The sequence below is a fragment of the Telopea speciosissima genome, chromosome 3 (assembly GCF_018873765.1).
Source record: "Telopea speciosissima isolate NSW1024214 ecotype Mountain lineage chromosome 3, Tspe_v1, whole genome shotgun sequence".
Classification (NCBI taxonomy): Eukaryota; Viridiplantae; Streptophyta; class Magnoliopsida; order Proteales; family Proteaceae; genus Telopea; species Telopea speciosissima.
The window spans coordinates 64,819,927-64,838,740 of NC_057918.1; the positions used below are offsets into that span (position 1 = coordinate 64,819,927).

An 18,814-nucleotide genomic window follows, 5' to 3' on the forward strand; every position below is an offset into this window, starting at 1 on the left:
TGGATCTTATTTCTTTTATGCCCATCTCAAAGGAGAGGTGGAAGTGTCATGTAACTCGAGCCACACAACTCCCTGTTTTCTATCTCATTTTTATTTCATCTCTCCTGCAAGTTTGTGAAGAATGTTGGTCATTTTTCTTTTGCATGTTAATTGAAAGCACCATGTTTTCATGGCAGGGAGCAGTATGAAATGTGGAAATCTGAGTGCAAAAACGTGGAACCAACCATCGGCAGTGGAAGGATTGTCACGACACCTGTCATCACTGAAGATGGGCTAACAATACAAAATTTGTCAACTTCTGACTTGAACAATGAAGATCTAGGGACACCAACACCTGATATATCTCCAAGGCGTATGAGCAGAGTCAGCAGATTCAGCAGTAAAAATGTTGATTCTGTAGACAAAAAAGTTCATCAGTGGAAACTTACTTTGCATCAAATTGGTATACTTTTGCTGATCTTTCAGTTATGTCACATTTGGTATTCTCTTGTGAGTTGTCATTGTTTCTATAGGAACTTTCTGTATTACTTGATATAATTTTAAGATAAATTTGGAGAATAGGCTTGGACGTGGTTCGCACAGATCGATCACTTGTCTTCTACTTGGATGAAGCTAATTTGGCAAGGCTTTGGGATGTTCTTTGTGTTTATGCATGGATAGATGATGACATTGGTTACTGTCAAGGTGAGTACACCATAGAAAATCCACTATGTTATAAATAAAATATTCTGGTTTCAACATTCAACTTGGAGTTTGATTTTTTTTTTCTTGAGCAGGAATGAATGATCTATGCTCTCCCCTGGTAATTCTTCACGAAAATGAAGCAGATGCATTTTGGTGCTTTGAACATTTTATGCGTAGAATGGTATTCATCCTTCCTATCCTTCCTATCCCTTAGGATTATTTAGTTGATAAGGCAGATATCATTGAGTGAATTACACATGTGGTTTAATTGTCCTGAATGGTTATGCATCCTTGTTATGATTTGGGGAATGATGGCTTGTGTGTGACAGCAACCATACTTTATTTATAATAGAATAGAGGGAGTACAAGGACAATAATGCCCTTCAAGGACAAAGGACGAATCTACCCTTACACCTATATTACAACAACCCTTAGTGAAAACATCAGCTAATTGATCACCAGACTTAACAAATGGAACACAAAATCACCCTGCTCTAACTTCTCCTTGATGAAATGACGATCAATCTCCATATGCTTCGTCCTATCATGCTGAACTGGATTATGAGCGACATGGTTCAAAATTTCGCGATATATCTCCGTTATTTCGGCAAATTTCATAAATTTCGACACTACCGAGACGAGATGGGATTCCGAAATGAAAAATGTTCAAATTTCGTCAAAATTTCATGAAATTTTGGCATGTCACTGAAATATCGCCGAAACTACTACATTCCTATGCACATGACTCTTTAAACTTAAGTATAAAAGCAACATCTCGCTGGTCTAGGTCGAAATTTCGACCGAGACCTTGCTGAGAGTGCTTTTGTTGCTTCTTTTTTTTTTTTTTTTTGTCTTCCAAGCCATTCATTATGGGGGGAAACACTTGTTCTTCATCATTTTCGACAGATCGTCGCCGGAAACACGTCGAAAACACCTCCTAGTACATTTGTGAAGGCTTTTTCACTATTTAAGGTAATTTTTTTCCTGAAACTATTTTTTTGAAAATACTATGTTCAATACTTGTTGGTTGGTGATGATATTATTATATGTTAGACACCGGAGGCCAATCTACAACCTCACGGTGTCGAACTGTTAGACACAGGCTGATTACACTAGGAAGCGTAGGGGTCGACAGACACAGGCTGATTATATGGATATTGATGACTTATCTAGCTTTGTTGGCGGATTGAGTATGGGTGATAGGGATGGAGGATCAAGTGGGCATTGGCGTGCCCATCTTTTGATGCATGTACCACTCCATCGTCATCGGATTATATTGCATCACATTCATATGGTTATGGATATGGATATGGGCAGTTCGTTGGGGGTAGGGGACTATGACTCTCAGTCCCAGGGACGTATTGGATCATCTTTTGTGGACGACATCTTTGCATACCCTAGCTACCCAACTCACCAGCCGTACATGCTGCCAGCACCGACATCACATCATATAGGATCAGTGGGTAGTCATGGTTCTTCTTCACAGATTGGTAACCCGTATCCTAGGATAGTGTTGAGAGATTAGAATTAGGAGTGAATGCTTGGATGATTAATGATCACCCTAAGCTCTTTATTTATATTATTGAAAATAGATGCCAGAATTACAAGTAAGCAATGTGGGACTAAAACCACATAATAGAAACAAGAATAAAACAGTAAAAAGTCCAAAATACCCCCACGGTATTTTTGGCCCATAATCCAACACTCCCCCTCAAGTTGGAGCATATATGTCGTGCATGCCTAACTTGACTAAGATAGAAAGAAACACTTTGCCACTTAGCCCCTTGGTGAACACATCGGCTAACTGATCAACAGACTTCACAAAGGGAACACAGATGAGTCCGGCTTCGAGCTTTTCCTGGATTAAATGTCGGTAAACCTCAACATGCTTAGTACGATCATGCTGGACAGGGTTATGAGCAATGCTAATGGCTGCTTTATTATCACAATAAAGCATCATGGGAAGATGGACAACAGCACCTGCAACAATCCTCTAAGCCACAAAAATTCACAGATTCCTTGTGCCATTGCACGGAACTTTGCTTCATCACTGGACCTTGCCACAACATTCTGCTTTTTGCTACGCCACGTGACAAGGTTTCCACCCACAAAAGAACAATAGCCAGAAATTGATTTTCTGTCAGTAGAGCCAGCCTAATCGGCATCAATATAAGATTCAACCTTCAGATGACCATTGGGAGAGAGAAGAATTCCTTTTCCTGGAGCAGACTTCAAATATCGCAAAATACGAAGAGCTGCCTCCATGTGAGAGGAATAAGGATCATGTATAAATTGGCTCACCAAACTTACAACGACTATATCAGGTCGTGTGTGAGAGAGATAGATTAGTTTGCCCCCTAATCACTGATAACGGCCTTTGTTGACAGGTTCACACTTTTTCTCCTTAAGTCTTGCAGAAGCTTCCATAGGAGTATCTGAAGGATGACAACCTAGCTACCCAGTCTCAGACAATAGATCTAGGATATATTTCCTTTGAGAAAGAAACATGTCCTTTGAAGATCGAGCAACTTCTATCCCTAGAAAATATTTTAGAGTCCCCAGATCCTTTACTTCAAACTCACGGCTAAGGAAGTGGTTCAATTTCTTGATAGGATCACCATCATTACCAGTGACCACAATATCATCCACATAGACTATGAGAATAGTTACTTTGTCACCAACTCGTCTGATGAACAAAGTGTGATCAGCATTGCTTTGCTTATATCCTACTGAAATCATAGCCTTGTGAAACCTTCCAAACCAGGCTCTAGGTGACTGCTTCAAACCATAAAGAGCACGCTTCAATTTACAGGCCTTGCCCCTGGTCCTGTCATCAGATAAACCTGGTGGAACATCCATGTATACTTCTTCCTCAAGCTCCCCATGGAGGAAGGCATTCTTTACATCCAACTGCTGAAGATCCCATCCAAGATTTGCAGCACAAGATAATAACACCCTTACAGTGTTGAGTTTCGCCACTGGTGCAAAGGTCTCCTGCTAGTCAACTCCATAAGTTTGAGTGAACCCCTTTGCAACCAGTCGTGCCTTATAACAATCCATTGTCCCATCTGCCTTCTGTTTGACTACAAAGACCCATTTACACCTAACTGGTTTTTTCCCTGGAGGAAGAGCTACAAGATCCCACGTATTATTTTTGTGTAGTGCTTTCATTTCTTCCAACATTGCTGCCTTCCACTTTCCATCTATAGATGCTTCCTGCCAATTTTTAGGAATGGAAACAGAAGAAAGAGAAGATACAAATGCATGAAAAGAAGGAGAAAGAGAACTATAAGAAACAAAATGAGATATGGGATGCAGAGTGCAAGTCCTAGTACCTTTGCGATGAACAATAGGTAGGTCAGAGGAAGAGGGCTTACTAGGAGAGGAAGAATTTGGATCTTGAGCCGGCAACTGGATGGGTATCGGTGCTACAGTGGATTGAAGCTGCCCCCTTTTGGTGCTTCCCTTTTTATAGGTGATCATATTGGAGTTGTCAATCTTCTTTTGAAACTCACCAATAGTTCTCTGGACAGGAGTCAGCTCCCCCTGAATAGGAACATCAGCAACACTCTTTCCCATGGTCTCCCCCTGTAAAGGACTCCCTTCGGATGAGGAGAGAACAGCCAGAGGAGGCTTGGCAGCAGCCAAGGGAGATTGGGAAGCAGTCAAAGGAGGTTGGGCAGCATCCATAGGAGGCTGGACAACAGCTGTAGGTGGCTGGACAACAGCCGTAGGGGTTAGAAAAGGAGGAACCTCAAAAGGAGGAACCTGAAAAGACAGCACATCTTCACTAGAACTCTCCCCCTGAAGAGGTGGTGAAGAATAATAGGAAACGGTCTCATGAAAAATAACATCCATACTGACGAAAGTACGGCGGGAAGGGGGGTGGTAGCACTTGTAACCCTTCTGGGTTCGAGAATAACCCAAGAAAATACAACGTAACCCCCTAGGTTCAAGTTTGCCTGGAGATTTTGTATCTCTAGCATAACACACACAACCAAACACCTTGGGAGTAACAACAAAGGAGGAATTCCCCAGTAAAACTTCAGCTAGATTATGGGAGTTAAGAACCCGGGAAGGTAGCCTATTGATGAGATAGGCAGCAGTGAGGGTAGCATCTCCCCATTACTGAGATGGGACATGTCTGGCAAACATCAAAGCCCTGGCCACCTCTAACAAGTGGCGGTTTTTCCTTTCTGCCACAACATTCTGGGCAGAGGTATCAACACAACTGGTTTGGTGAACAATTCCATGGCCAGCTAGATAGTTTGAAATTGAGATTCTTTATACTCGGTTCCATTATCACTTCTCAATATTTTGAGAGTAGCCTGAAAGTCTGGAACTGAGTTTGGACCATTTTATGAAAATGCTAAAAACACTCAAAAACCTGATTTTGTGTGTGTAAAAGATACACCCATGTTCTACCCAAAAAAAAAAGATACACCCATGTGTGCCTAGAGTGACAGTCAATAAAAGAAACAAACCAGCGGTGACCAGAAAGAGATGTTTTACGACTAAGACCCCAAACATCAGAATGCACCAATTGAAAACAAGAAAAACTCCTTTTATTTTATAAAGAATTAGTTGATCGTGTCTGTTTGGCCAGAACACAAGCCTCACAAAAAAAGGTCATCCTTAGTACATGGGGTGACCAAAGTAGGAAATAAATGTGCTAAAATTCCTAATGGAGGGTGACCTAATCTAGAGTGCCATTGGTAAAGTTCAGAAGAGACCAAGGAGTTCTGAGGTAGCGGAGAAGGTAATGGTGGTGGAGAGGGACGACCATCTTCAAGTAGGTACAATCCACAATGTACTTTACCCAATCCAATCGTCTTCTCAGAGCTCAGATCCTGAAAAACACAATGGGAAGGAAAAAAATTTACTTTGCAATTAAGATCACGAGTAATACTACTAATAGAAAGAAGGTTAGTTAAAAAATTAGGAATATGTAAAACAGAGGACAAAGGAAGAGAAGAAATACAGTTGATGATTCCTTTTCCAGATATGGAGGAAAGGGAACCGTCAGCTACTTTGACCTTGTCTTTCCCAGAAGTGGGAGAATAACGATAGAACAGGCTAAAGGAACCGGTCATGTGATCTGTAGCTCCAGAATCTATGATCCAAGGATGGGAAGCTACACAAGCACAGTGACCACCAAATGGAATACCTGACCGGGCAAAGTGTGAACCTGAAGGAGCAACGGAGTTGGCAGTATCAGCAGATGTAGTAGAGGCAGCAGCAGCGGAAGTCCTTAGTACACGTAGGAATGCCTGTAGATCATCCTGGGATAGACCAATGTCAGTAGCAGGGGCTGTAGTAACAGTCTCAGTGTGATGAGCCTTGTCCTTTGGCTTTGTCTTTGTCTTAGCAGCCCTTTTTGCTTCGAAGTCAGCTGGTTTCCCATGAAGTTTCCAGCACTTCTCTTTGGTGTGGTAGGGTTTGTGACAGTACTCACAAACAACAGTCTCTGTAGTAGAATCACCAAGAGAAGCAGTGCCAACAGGTGCAAGAGTAGCCGGGGCAGCTGCCTTGAGTGCTGATCTGTCAGTAATAGGTGGGTGCAACATAGCAGCCCTATGGTTTTCCTCAGAAGACACCAAGGCATAGGATTGTTCAAGTGTGGGAAAAGGCTTATGGCCCAATACTTGAACACGAATCTGGTCATACTCCACATTTAAACCAACAAAAAAATCATACACCCTGATCTTGTCCACATGCTTCTTCTATGGAGCAATGTCAGCAGCTGTAGCAGGGTGGAAATCAGAGAAGTGGTCCAATGGTTGCCACAGATTGCGCAGAGTAGCATAGTATTTGGAAATTGAAAATTCTCCCTGAGTAGTGTGGAGGACCTTCTACCTGAGTTCATATACTTGGGCATCATTGCCAAGCTGCCCGAAAGTTTCCATGCAAGCAGCCCAAATCTGAGAGGCTGTATCAAGGAGAAGAAAATTATGTTGCAGATCTGAAGTCATAGAACCAATCAGGTAGGACATGAGAACACCATTGTTGGCAAGCCTTCTTTCTTGAACATGACCAGTCTCAGTTGGCATAAAAGTGGTGCCATTAATGTGACCAGTAAGGCCACGGCCAGCAATGGCAAAGGAAGTAGACCGAGACCAAAGCAAGTAATTAAAACCATCCAGTTTGATTAGATTAGTAGGAAAGGTATGAAATTCTGATTTGCCTTGGCCATCACCAACTGAAGTTGCAGTAGAATTAGCTGAGTCACCCATGATCACAGAGAAGTTGGTGTGATGAGAAACCCAAGAATCCCTTCAAGGTAAGGGCTGAAATTTGGTGGAGAATCCTCTTCTAATATAAGGAGAGATGTCTCAAAAAACCAGCAACATCGGACAGAGAAATCCTTGAGATCGACTTTTTCAGGGTTTTGAAAAAAACCCTGATTTTGGTGAAATCGATGGAGGGCTAATTGCTGACAAAAAAACACCAGATAGAGCTGAAACTTGAATCGAATATGCTTCTAATAGGACTGAAGAACTCTTTCAAAAACCAGCCCCAATGAAAACCTGAAACTCCTAGATCGATATTTGTCAGGGTTTTGGAAAAAACCTGATTTGCTGAAAAGAAATCGATCTAGGTCTTCAATCTTGTTGGAGATAGGAACTGAGCCAAAGAAATAAATACTGCCGCAGTTCTTGAGTCTTCAATGAGGTAGATTGGTCCCTTAGCAAGAAGTGGAAGCAATCCGAAAAAAACTGAAGAAGCAAATATCCCAGGCAGCAAGAGCTTGTCCCTATCGATCAAAAAACTGTATCCTAGGATGAGGTAAAAGCGGGGTAGCAACTGAATCTGTTGATCACCTCATCAGTGCTGCCCTAGTGGGAGAATGATGGAGAGAGAAGATCAAAACAGAAGAGGGGGGTGGGAAGAAGAGATCGAGATTGAAAGGGAGGAGGGAGGGAAATTGAGAATGGAAGGAAATTCCCTAATTCAAACCTGCTCTGACGCCATGTTGAGAGATTAGAATTAGGAGTAAATGCTTGGATGATTAATGATCACCCCAAGCTCTTTATTTATATTATTGAAACTAGAGCATAGAATTACAAATAAGCAATGTAGGACTAAAACCCACATAATAGAAACAAGAATAAAACAGTAAAAAGTCCAAAATACTCCCTACGGTATTTTGGCCCATAATCCAACAGATAGGTTGCCTCCAGTATATTGATGACTCCATTTACATGGCAATTGTGGATGACTACACTTGTTTCTTCTCTCAAACTATATCGTGGTCCACGTATGTCCTTCAGATAGAAAGCAATGGACGTCAACTCCAGCGGAGCATGAATGGGGTCGTTCCAGGAAGGCATAGCAATTATTACTAGGATTTGCTTTATGAAAGTTGTGAGTCTTGTGAGTTGTGACTTTGTGTATTGAGTATTGAAATATTGACTATTATGGAGTTTATGAGTTATGACTTATGAACTTATGCACTTATGACTTTATTAGTTTAAAGTTTAAACTAAAGGTTACATTTGACTTTATTTGTTTTGTTACTTTGTTTAAATTTCTTATTATGTCTTTTAGTACTTAAACAATGTGTATTTAACTATTTATATATCAGGGTCCGATCGTATACTGTCAATCAAGGGTGCAAACCCAAAACACCACTTTGAGTTCATTTTTTTGCAATATGAAGGTTTAAATGTGTTTATTTAGCTTAAATAAGGGTGTACATGAACTACAGGCCTTAATATGGCCAAAAACCCGCCGAGATGGAGTGCTGAAATATGGCAGAAAAAATACCATATTTCGCCTAAAATTCGGAATATTTAGGAAATTTCGACCAGCCTAAAATGGCGAGACGAGACGAAATTTCGAACTATGATGAGCGATGCTAATGGCTGATTTACTGTCACAATACAACATAATATGTAACTGAACAGTAACACTGAGATCTTGTAGAAGACTCTGAAGCCGCAACAGTTCACAAATACCATGGGCCATAGCATGAAACTCTGCCTCGACACTTGATCTAGCAACCACAACTTGTTTCTTGTTGCGCCAGGTAACAAGATTGCCACCAACAAAGGTACAATAACCAAATGTAGACCTCCAATCATCAGGAGAACCGGCCCAATCCGTATGACTGCATCTGTAAAAGCCTCAACACACATGTCACCATGAGGAGAGAAACGCACACCCTTGCCTGGAGCTGACTTCAAGTATTGCAGGATAAGAAACACAGCCTCATATACTTACTAACCAAACTCACAACATAGGCATAGGCTATGTCTGGCCAAGTATGCAAAAGGTAAGTCAATCTCCCAACCAATCTCTGATATCGGCCTTTATCAACCAGTTCACCATCCTTCCAAATCTACCCCCACTCAATAAATGAAATTTCTTCTTTTTTTGTCCTTTCCTTTATTTCCTTATTCATCTTTTAAGATTCTTCTTTTTTTTTTCAATTTTGCCATCCCCTTTATAAACTTCACTTACAGTTTTGCCATCAATCTTTAAATCTGAACCCCCAACTCTTTGTGTGGGCCCATATGCGACTCTAAAAGGGTTCCTAAACCCCAGGATCTGCATCAACTCGTCTTTATGGTACTGATCTACTGTTTATTTTCTGCAATTCTTTTCATCCTTGATCTCTAATACTACAGTCCCATCACCACTAAGATTGCTGAATTAGAAGTTGAATTTCTATTCTGATCTTTGTTTTGATTTTTGACTTCTCTTCCCGAAATAATTGTCTCTCCTAATCTGTTTTCACAACCTGAATCTGTTGGCTAATTACTGCAGTCCTATTCTTACTAGGATTGCTTGATTTTGAGAGTTTTATGTGGCTGATTTCGATTCTTTAAATATTCTATCAACATTGTTTGCTATCATATCCTGTCTTCAATTTCAGATTCTGCTAAGCATTTGATACAATCCTATTCCAAGTAGGATTGCACTCTAGGGACCCTAAACCTGAGAATCGATTTAACCTATCTGCTGGTTTGATTGATCTGAAATTAACACTGTATTTTGATATTCTGTTGGGTTAATTAAATCTGCAATCTGTTACTGACTCAGACTTCTAGATTGATGGATTTGCCCCTATCCTAAAATTTGTGAGTTGTTGTAATTCAGACTTCTTTGAGTTAGTTCATTGGGCTTCCCTGAATTAGTTTGTTCACTAAATAGTTTGTGTCATCCTGCTTATTCTCCATGCTAAGAATCATTGACATCTAGTATCCTCTTTAGTGGCCCCTTTCCTTATCATGACCATATTTTTATCTCCAAATGCAATTTTAATTCTCATCAGCTGGCTCATTATGTAATCAGTTCTTTAGTACAATTTCACCTTTGGATTGTGACAACCTACAGAGCTTATTCTCTTACTGATCTATATGAGGTCTTTCTTATGTTTTTTGAGAGTGTAATGCTGATTCAATTATTGACGGGTGTCAAGACTTTAACTGTTTTGAAATTTGAATATCGATTGTAACCTATTTCTGCAAGCTTGGAAGTTTTAATTGTGCCTGGATGAACTGATTGCATTTTGCAGGCCAGGTTGCATTGCTGTCTCAATACTCCATATAGACCCTTCTCTCTTTTTTGTTTTGACTTATGATCTTATAAAAACATTTTGTTTATAGTTCATATGATGTTTTGGTGATTTTGACTGATGTTTCTATTCTTCTCAAATTTGGAGTTCAAATTTTGGCTCTTATTGTCTCAGTTTCAGATTTTTACGCCAAAATAGATTATGTTGAGATTCTTTATTTGCTCGCTCAACTGTATCTGCCAGTTGGGTTTATGTTTTTCTTTGTGCACATTCTTGAACTCCACAACTCATACATTTTTTTCCTGAACAGCGGGGAAACTTCAAGACCTCAGCGAGTTCCATTGGTGTTCAATCACAGTTGAGTACACTTGCAGAAATAATTAAAGTTGTGGATCCAAAACTTCACCAACACCTCGGTATGGGTTATTAACTGCTTAGTAACGATATCTGGTTTTATATGGGTGGTTTTAGCTCTACATTTCCTCTGGGTCCCTTATCCAGAAGTTTTTCAGCTTAAAAATGCAAAAGCTCACTCATTTTTAGGGTTAGAGAGAATAGTTTTTAGTTTCTGTACCTGCTATTATGGTGCATCAGTTTTTAGATTTTACAGTAAAACTTATATACTTAGAATTGGTATTCAACATGTCACTCTGAAGCATCTATCTGATATGTTATTTGTTTACATCTAGTTTATATATTGTTCTTTGTTTTCCTTGCTCTCAAATTTTTAATTCTAGTTGATGAAAGGAATTGCGGGGAGAAATATATGTTTAGTTATCATGGTTGGCATTTCAGACACATTATGTCTGTGACAGATTAACATGTGTCCATCTCATTGTTGTGTAGTTAAAAATCAAAATAGATGTTTGTTGTTGAAAAGTATGAATTGTATAGAACAAATTAGAAATTATCTAGAAAATTTGATATGGTGATAAAAAGGATAGGATATAAAACTTTCCCAACTTATATGTCACTCTATGAAATTTCATGTTCTTGATATGTTGCTTCCTCTTGGATGGTGGTGAATCAAGATAGTGAAAGATGAGATATTCCTAAAAGCATAATCAGGAAAAGGGGGGGTTGCCATGGAGATTCTTTGCGGCAAGCTATCATCACCGCTATTATAAAGTTGGTTTGCTAATGGTGCTAACTACTAAATCATGAGGAACTAAGTGTTACCTAAACAAAGGATTTTGGATTCATTAAGATTCCCAAATTATAGGGATTTTCTTCTGTTCTCAATCATATTAAGAATGCTGTGTACACAAGAAAAAAGAAAATGTATGAATCTTTGGAAAAATAGAAGAATATAAAGAGGAAAGAAATGAAGAAGTAACTGTAGAGAATTTTTCCCCCCAGAAGTTATAGCTAGAGAGGGAAGGTTACAAGATTTGGGCCATAGACAGTTCAAATTTAAGATCTTTTAAACATAGGTGTTGTTGAAATTATAGGGGTGGTGATGTTTAGCAACTGTGGTGACAGTTAACAAGTCATGGTGATGTTTATAATATGTGGTGCTGTTTTAGCTGTTAAGTAGTACTAGTGTACTACCGTAGAGGGTTCCTTGATGTTTGTAATCAATCGTGACACTTATGAGTCACTGATATTATAAATATTAACTGCCTATGCTCTCAGTAGATATACATGAACTCTGTGAGCTTGGTTTAGTTAGAAATCAGGTATGGATCAATTCAAACAAGAAACAAAGAAGTAAGAGCTGAGAAGAGAAGAGAAGGAAAGAGAAGAAGAGATGCGTAGAACCGTGGGAGAGGAGAGAGAATCAACTTTTCTCCTCTATATTGTTCATAACCAATTCATGGGAATTACATATGCCTCCCTACGGAGGTAAAAGGTAAAAAACTGGTGAGGAAAAAAGATAAAATTACAACTCAACTTAACAATACAATAAACCAGTGACTAACAATAAACCAGTGACTAAAGTACCCCTATAACATAAACTCTAACACTCCCCCTCAAGTTGGAGAATAAATGTCATACATTCCTACCTTGCACAGAAGGGTACTGAACTGGTGAGGAATGAGACTTTTGGTGAGGATATTTATCAATTGATCACCTATCTTCACAAAGGGAGTACAAATGCAACCAGAATCGATCTTCTCTTTGATGACGTGTCTGTCTATCTCAATGTGTTTTGTTCGGTCATGTTGCACGGGATTATGAGCAATACTTATAGCAGCCTTTTTATCACAATAGAGCTACATAGGTCACTCAGTGTCAAATCCCAACTCTTGGATCAACCGTCTCAACCATATGAGCACATACTCCGTGAGCCATTGCTCTAAATTCTGCCTCTGCATTGGACCTAGCTACAATGGGTTGTTTTTTGCTTCTCCATGTAACCAAGTTACCACCTACAAATGTGCAAGAACCTGATGTAGATTGTCTGTCAGAAACTGAACCAGCCCAATCGGCATCGGTGTAGCCCTCTATCCTCAAATGGTTGTGCCTGACATATAAAAGTCCTTTCCCTGGAGAAGACTTCAAGTACCTAATGATGCAATAAACAACATCCAAGTGCCCACTCTTGGGGGCATGCATAAACTAGCTCACCACTCCAACTGCATAAGTGATGTCTGGGCGAGTCAAAGAGAGGTAGATCAGCTTTCCCACCAATCTTTGATACTTTTCTGCATCTATAAGAGGAGGACCACAATCTTTACTAAGCTTATGATTTTGATGAATTGGAGAGTTTGTTGGTTTACAACCCAACATCCCTGTTTCTTTCAACAAGTCAAGCGCAAACTTCCTTTGGCAAATATTTATTCCTTCCTTTGATCTTGGCACTTCAATCCTTAAGAAATACTTCAAGAGATCAAGTTCTTTAATATCAAACTGTTAGGCCAATTATGATTTCAATCTACTTATCTTAGCCCTGTCATTCCCATTCACCATAATGTCTTTAACATTGACAATAAGAGTTGTGATAGTACCATTACCTCATTGGATAAATAAATTGTGGTCGGCTTGACTCTGAGAATATCCATTCCTTAGAATGGCCTGTCTAAATCACTCAAACCAAGTCTTAGGAGACTGTTTGAGGCCATAAAGTACCTTTTTTAGGAGACACACTTTCCCTTCAGCTAAGGGAAACTTGAAGCTAGGAGGAGGTTGCATATACACTTCCTCTTCTTGGTCACCATGGAGAAAGGCATTCTTCATCCAATTGATATAATGGCCAATTTCTATTGGCCACCACTGATAGGAGGACTCGTATCGAGTTGTGTTTGGCCACATAAGCAAATGTCTCTTGATAATCAATTCCATACACCTGACTGTACCCTTTGGCCACCAGCTGGACCTTATGTCGACCTCCACAACACCTTCTGATCGGTACTTAATTGTGTAGACTCACCTGCATCCAATTGGAACTCTCCCCCTAGGAAGATCAATTAGTGTCCAAGTTCCATTCTTCTCAAAGGCCTTCAAGTCCTCGGACATGGCTTCCTTCCACTTTTAGTTAGACATGGCCTCAGTAATATTCTTGGGAATGGAAGAAGAGGAAAAAATAGTAGAAAAGGCCATACCTGTAGGAGAAATAGTATCATAAGAATTAGGAAACATTCTTGGCTATGGGGTTAGTACAAGCTCTCTTTCCCTTTCGAATGACAATGAGAAGATCTAACTCAGAGGTACGAGAAGGAATATTACTTGACTGAGGAAGGTGGAAATCAAGATGTGGATCCAAAGAGGATTCTTGGCAGATCTTTTTTCTTTTCTTTTTTACATAATCAATTCCTTTTCAATGCCAATACCAACACCTGAATGATTATCAATGTCAACAACATCTACTTCAGTTCTTTGTGTTTCCCAATATCAAGCATGAATGGGGAGATAGGCAAAGGAGGAAGGAAAGGGATGACATCATCAGCCTGTTCGCTCCAATTAGTCTCCCCCTAAAGAGGATGCTGATGAGGAGTAAAGAAAGGTATAGATCCAAAGAAGGTGACATCTTTGGAGAGAAGTCGCCTTTGGGAGGAAGGATGGTAGCACTTATACCCCCTGGTAGAGGAGGAACATCCAAAGAAAAGGCATTTGAGTGCCTTGGGGTCATGCTTAGTCCGAGCTGATTTATTAATGTGGACATAGCAGACACACTAAAACACCTTAGGAGGAAGAGAGAAAGCAAGGACTTGAGGAGATAAGGTTTCCAGAGGGGATTTGGAGCCAAGAAGCTGAGTGGGCATTCAGTTGATTAAGAAGGCAGCAGCAAGAAGGGCATGGACCAAAAAGTCTTGGGGACATGCATGCCAAATAGGAGACTCCTAGTGACTTCCAACAAATGGCAATTTTTCCTCTCAACCGCCCCATTCTGTTTGGGGGGTGTCAACACAAGCAACCTGATGAATAATGTCATTATCAGGTGTTGGAGACCCTCATACATATACTCACCCCCTTATCAAAACGAACTATTTGAATGCGAGTACCAAATTGAGTACAAATCAGCTATTTGAAAATTTTAAAGGCATCAGAGACATCGCTCTTTTGTTTGATCAAAAAAGTCCAAGTGGACCGGGAATAGTCATCAACAAAGGAAACAAAATAGCAATAACCAGACAAAGAGGTAGTGGGAGCAGGTCCCCAAACATCAGAATGCTCAATATTGAAAGGAATATTGGATCTATTACCATGATATGGATAAGATGAACGACAATGTTTAGCAAAAATACATGGTTCACACTGAAAAACATGAGAAGAAGAAAAAGAAGTAAACAATTGTGGTAATTGCTTTTTCATAACAACAAAAGATGGGTGGCCTATATGTTGATGCCGAAGCATCACAAAATCCATAGTACTGCTGTCACTCCGGCCACACACATAGGACCAAGTAGTAGGCAAAACAGGTGTGCGGGGCTTAAGAAGGTAGAGTCCTTTCTCCTCACGTCCACTGCTAATAATCCTCTTCGTCACCAAATCTTCAAAAAGACAAAAGGGAAGAAGGTGACAACAATTCAAGGATTTGGTTAGATGACTTACAAATAATAGATTAGTAGCAAGGTTGAGCATGAAGGACAGAGTCAAGGGAAATAGAAGAAGTGTCCTGAACACAACCCTTACCAGAAATAGAAGAAAGGGAACCATCAACAACCTTAACCTTATCCCTACCAGAGCAAATAGAGTAGGAATCATAACACTGAGACGTACCAGTCATGTGATTGGTGGCACCAAAGTCAATGACCCAAGAAGAGCAGTGGAATTTGCAGATGTAGAGACCTGCAAGGCTGAGGCCGAAGAGTCTGACAATGTAGGAGTAGTAGAAGAGCTGCCCAGTCGTGACATCATCATGTGGAACACTGTAATATCCTCTCTAGTAAGGGAGTCATGATCTTCCTGTAGTCCAGATGGGTACCCCATAGGCTCAGTCTCAACTGTCACAGTATGGGCTTTAGCTCCCCCTCTCCTGCCACCACGCATACCAGTGGATCCACCTCGCACACCAGGGGGACGGCCATGAAGCATCCAACACCTCTTTCTAGTGTTCCCCAATTTCTCACAATGATCACATTTAAGTCTTATCTCTATCATCTCCACAGGGTTGCCCAAGCCCTCTACCTCCCACCTTGCCAATCTCTGTGAGAGCTAGAGGCAAGTGCAGATCTCTCAAGGGATGGTGCAGTGTCCATGGCTACTCTTTTGGTCTCCTCACTCTGTAAATAGCTACATATTTCATCTGAATATGGAAGAGGTGACCACCTCGAAATTTGCATTCGAGGTGGCTCTTATTTTGGGTTCAGCCCACCAAGTAGAAGAAGAACACGTTCCTCCTTTAGTGTTCTATAAACCTTTGCCTCATCCTTAGGGTTGGACAGCTGGAGGTCCCTATAATGATGATACTCCTCCCAGAGACCAATGACAATGTTGTAATATTTAGAAATACTCTGGTCACCTTGCTTCATTGTGATGACCTTTTGAAGGAGTTGATAGACCTTTGCCTTTCCTACTCGGTCAAATGTCCTAAAGACATTGTCCCAAATCTCCTTTGCAGTCTCCTTCCTCATAAATCTTCTACCAATCTCAGATTTTATGGAGAAAATCAACCAAGTCATGATGGTTGGGTTCTCGGTCTCCCATTTCAGATACGTGGGATCAGTTGACTTAGGAGCCTTAATGGAACCGGTAATGTACACTAGTTCCCCCCGACTTCGCAGAGACAACTTCACAGAGCGAGCCCAGTCCAAATAGTTGGTGTCCAACTTCACAATGGATATCTAGGTAATGGGGGTTCTCAAAGATAGTCATACTGGGGTTGGTATTGCCCAAACTACTAGCCGAAGCTTCCATAGGTCCTCTGACCTTAGACCCAGACATGGTTTGCACACACTTAGTGAATCAATTTGATACCGTAATCAAATGGGGAGTAAACTCTACCAAAAAAAAAATCCAGCAAGCAAACAAATCACAGAGCACCCAATGAAGCCTCATTCCAAGTCAAATGCATTTCCAACAATGTAGCCTCATTCCATAGCATCCAATAAGTCCCACATAATGTAATAGCAACCATTCAACACACCACAAAGCATCTCAGGCAAAACGGAGAAGAAAAAGTGAACCTGGCAGTACCTGTCCAGATGAGAGAGGATGAATTGTGCTCCAAAAGCACGTCACTTCAGCAAATGAGGCCCTATGGAGGTGAAAGATACCTCCTGAGCAATTCTAGCAAGCCTAGCCACATCTCAAATGGTGGCTTGATGAGAGAGAAACGAAAGCATGAAGCCGGTATACCTGTCTTGAGCTTCTAAGTCTTCAATCGACTTCTACAGCCCCTAAACCTCCTCCATTAGGCCTTGTGTTGGATAATAGAACTCCATTAGATCTTCTAAGAGCACGTTTGGTAATGGTATAATAGAACTCCATTAGATCTTCTAAGAGCATGTTTGGTAACGGTCTCAAGAACGTTCTTTGGTGTTTTTTCGTTCTTAAAGAACGAAAAAACAGAAAATCATTTTTGGCATTTCAGTTCGTTCTTTTGGTCTTTAAGAATGAACCGGATGGATTTGAGTGAAAAGAACATTCTTTACGAACCGTCTCAGACATGGTCTGACGTTCTTGAGACCAACTTAAACTTGCGATAGAACTTCACTCAATCGAAAAAACCCGATATCTTCTCAACAACAACTAGGAGAAGAGAAGCTTCTTTGTCGTGGAGAGAGGAGAAGACTGAACCTCGACGAAGCTCAAGAGCCTCTGGTCAGTTCGATCTCTCTCTCTCTCTCTCTTTCGCTCTTTGTTTCTAGCGAGCGAGCGGTTGTGGGAAGTTTTGATCTGACCTAGGTTATTCCTTCTCCCATTTTGTCTCAGAAACCGGATCATAATCATCCTGCAAAAAGAGAACCTTGGTGTTAGGTCGAAGAAAACTTATCCAAAGGTAATTATTTGCAGAGTTCTTGAGCAATTTAGGGCTTTGTGGTTATATGGATTTGAGTGGGTTCTTGATGAAAATTGTTAGGGCTTTTGAAATAGATAACTTCATCTTCCATAATCTACTTGTTTCCTCTTTGAATTTGAATGTATGATTGTTTGATTTGGTGGATGCCCAGTTAAGATCGACTACTGTTGTGTTATTATTTCTGTTTTTTTTTTTTTTTTTTTTCTTTCTTTCTATTTTTTGGGTTTGAAAATTTTCTCTGTACTGCTTCCTGCAGATCATACTCTGAAATGTGCTTTGTGTTCTACCTTTCTCATAAGGTTAATACATGTTTCCAGTTTAATACAATCTGTTTACCTGCAATTGCCACTCCATTGTTGCAAACAATCTTAATAGGTTGGGCTATGGTGGCAGGTGGTAGATGGTGAACCTGGCAACTTTTATCTGTCTCAAGGGACATTGGGTGAATAAAATGTCTATTGTGAAGTCCATTTTACCATTTATTGTAGTTCTTAGCCTAGGATTTATGTTTGGTGGTTGGACCTTTGTCACCGGTTTATCTTCATTTGCCTTCATTTTTGTTAGTTGGTTCTTCTTGGTACATATTGCTTCAAGAGTCTGATCCAATTGTAGCTTTTCCTGATGCAAATGTAAATCCTGATTCTTTGCAAGTGATAATATTTCATGTTTAGTCATAAGTGACCAGATAATCCTCTGCAGCACACATTTTAGAAATTTGCCCCAGAAAGTGAAATTGAGTGTTAGTCTAGGCAAAAGTTAAATTCAACATGTGCCCTGAATTAGCATATTAGCATTCTTGGCCCCACATGGATTCCTGAATCTATTAATATGTCTTTTATTTACAAGTCTACTAGATTTGGTATTTATAGTTTTTTGATTCTATTTAGTTTATGAATGCTGTTAGAATCTTCTAAATTTAGAAATAGTTTCAGGTTTTTTTAGGAAGGTAATTTGGGAATCCAAGTAGTGTATTTATGATTCCTTTTTTTGTTTGTCGGGGCAGATTTTGAGTTATTAACAACTTTATAAGTATGGAGGAGAACTAGAGAAGAGAAAGCATGGTGTAGCTGAATTTTTATATTCAAATGAAATTGAAGTATCTTGATTACAATACATTTTTAAGCCCTATTATTTTCAAACTCAGATACAGATTTGAGATTTATTCTTGTGGTTGAAGATCTGATCTTGAGAACAAGACGGATCAA

The 18,814-nt window shown here is 40.0% G+C and overlaps 1 protein-coding gene across 1 annotated transcript in view; it reads left to right on the forward strand.

Moving 5' to 3' along the window:
* Positions 1-18,814, forward strand: part of LOC122657077 (rab GTPase-activating protein 22) — a 37,349-nt gene that overhangs the window by 2,453 nt on the left and 16,082 nt on the right. Inside the window, exons 4-7 of the mRNA XM_043851839.1 lie at positions 177-442; positions 562-684; positions 777-865; positions 10,515-10,620. Of these exons, the coding sequence (XP_043707774.1) occupies positions 177-442; positions 562-684; positions 777-865; positions 10,515-10,620 (584 nt within the window). The remainder of the gene's footprint in view (positions 1-176; positions 443-561; positions 685-776; positions 866-10,514; positions 10,621-18,814) is intronic.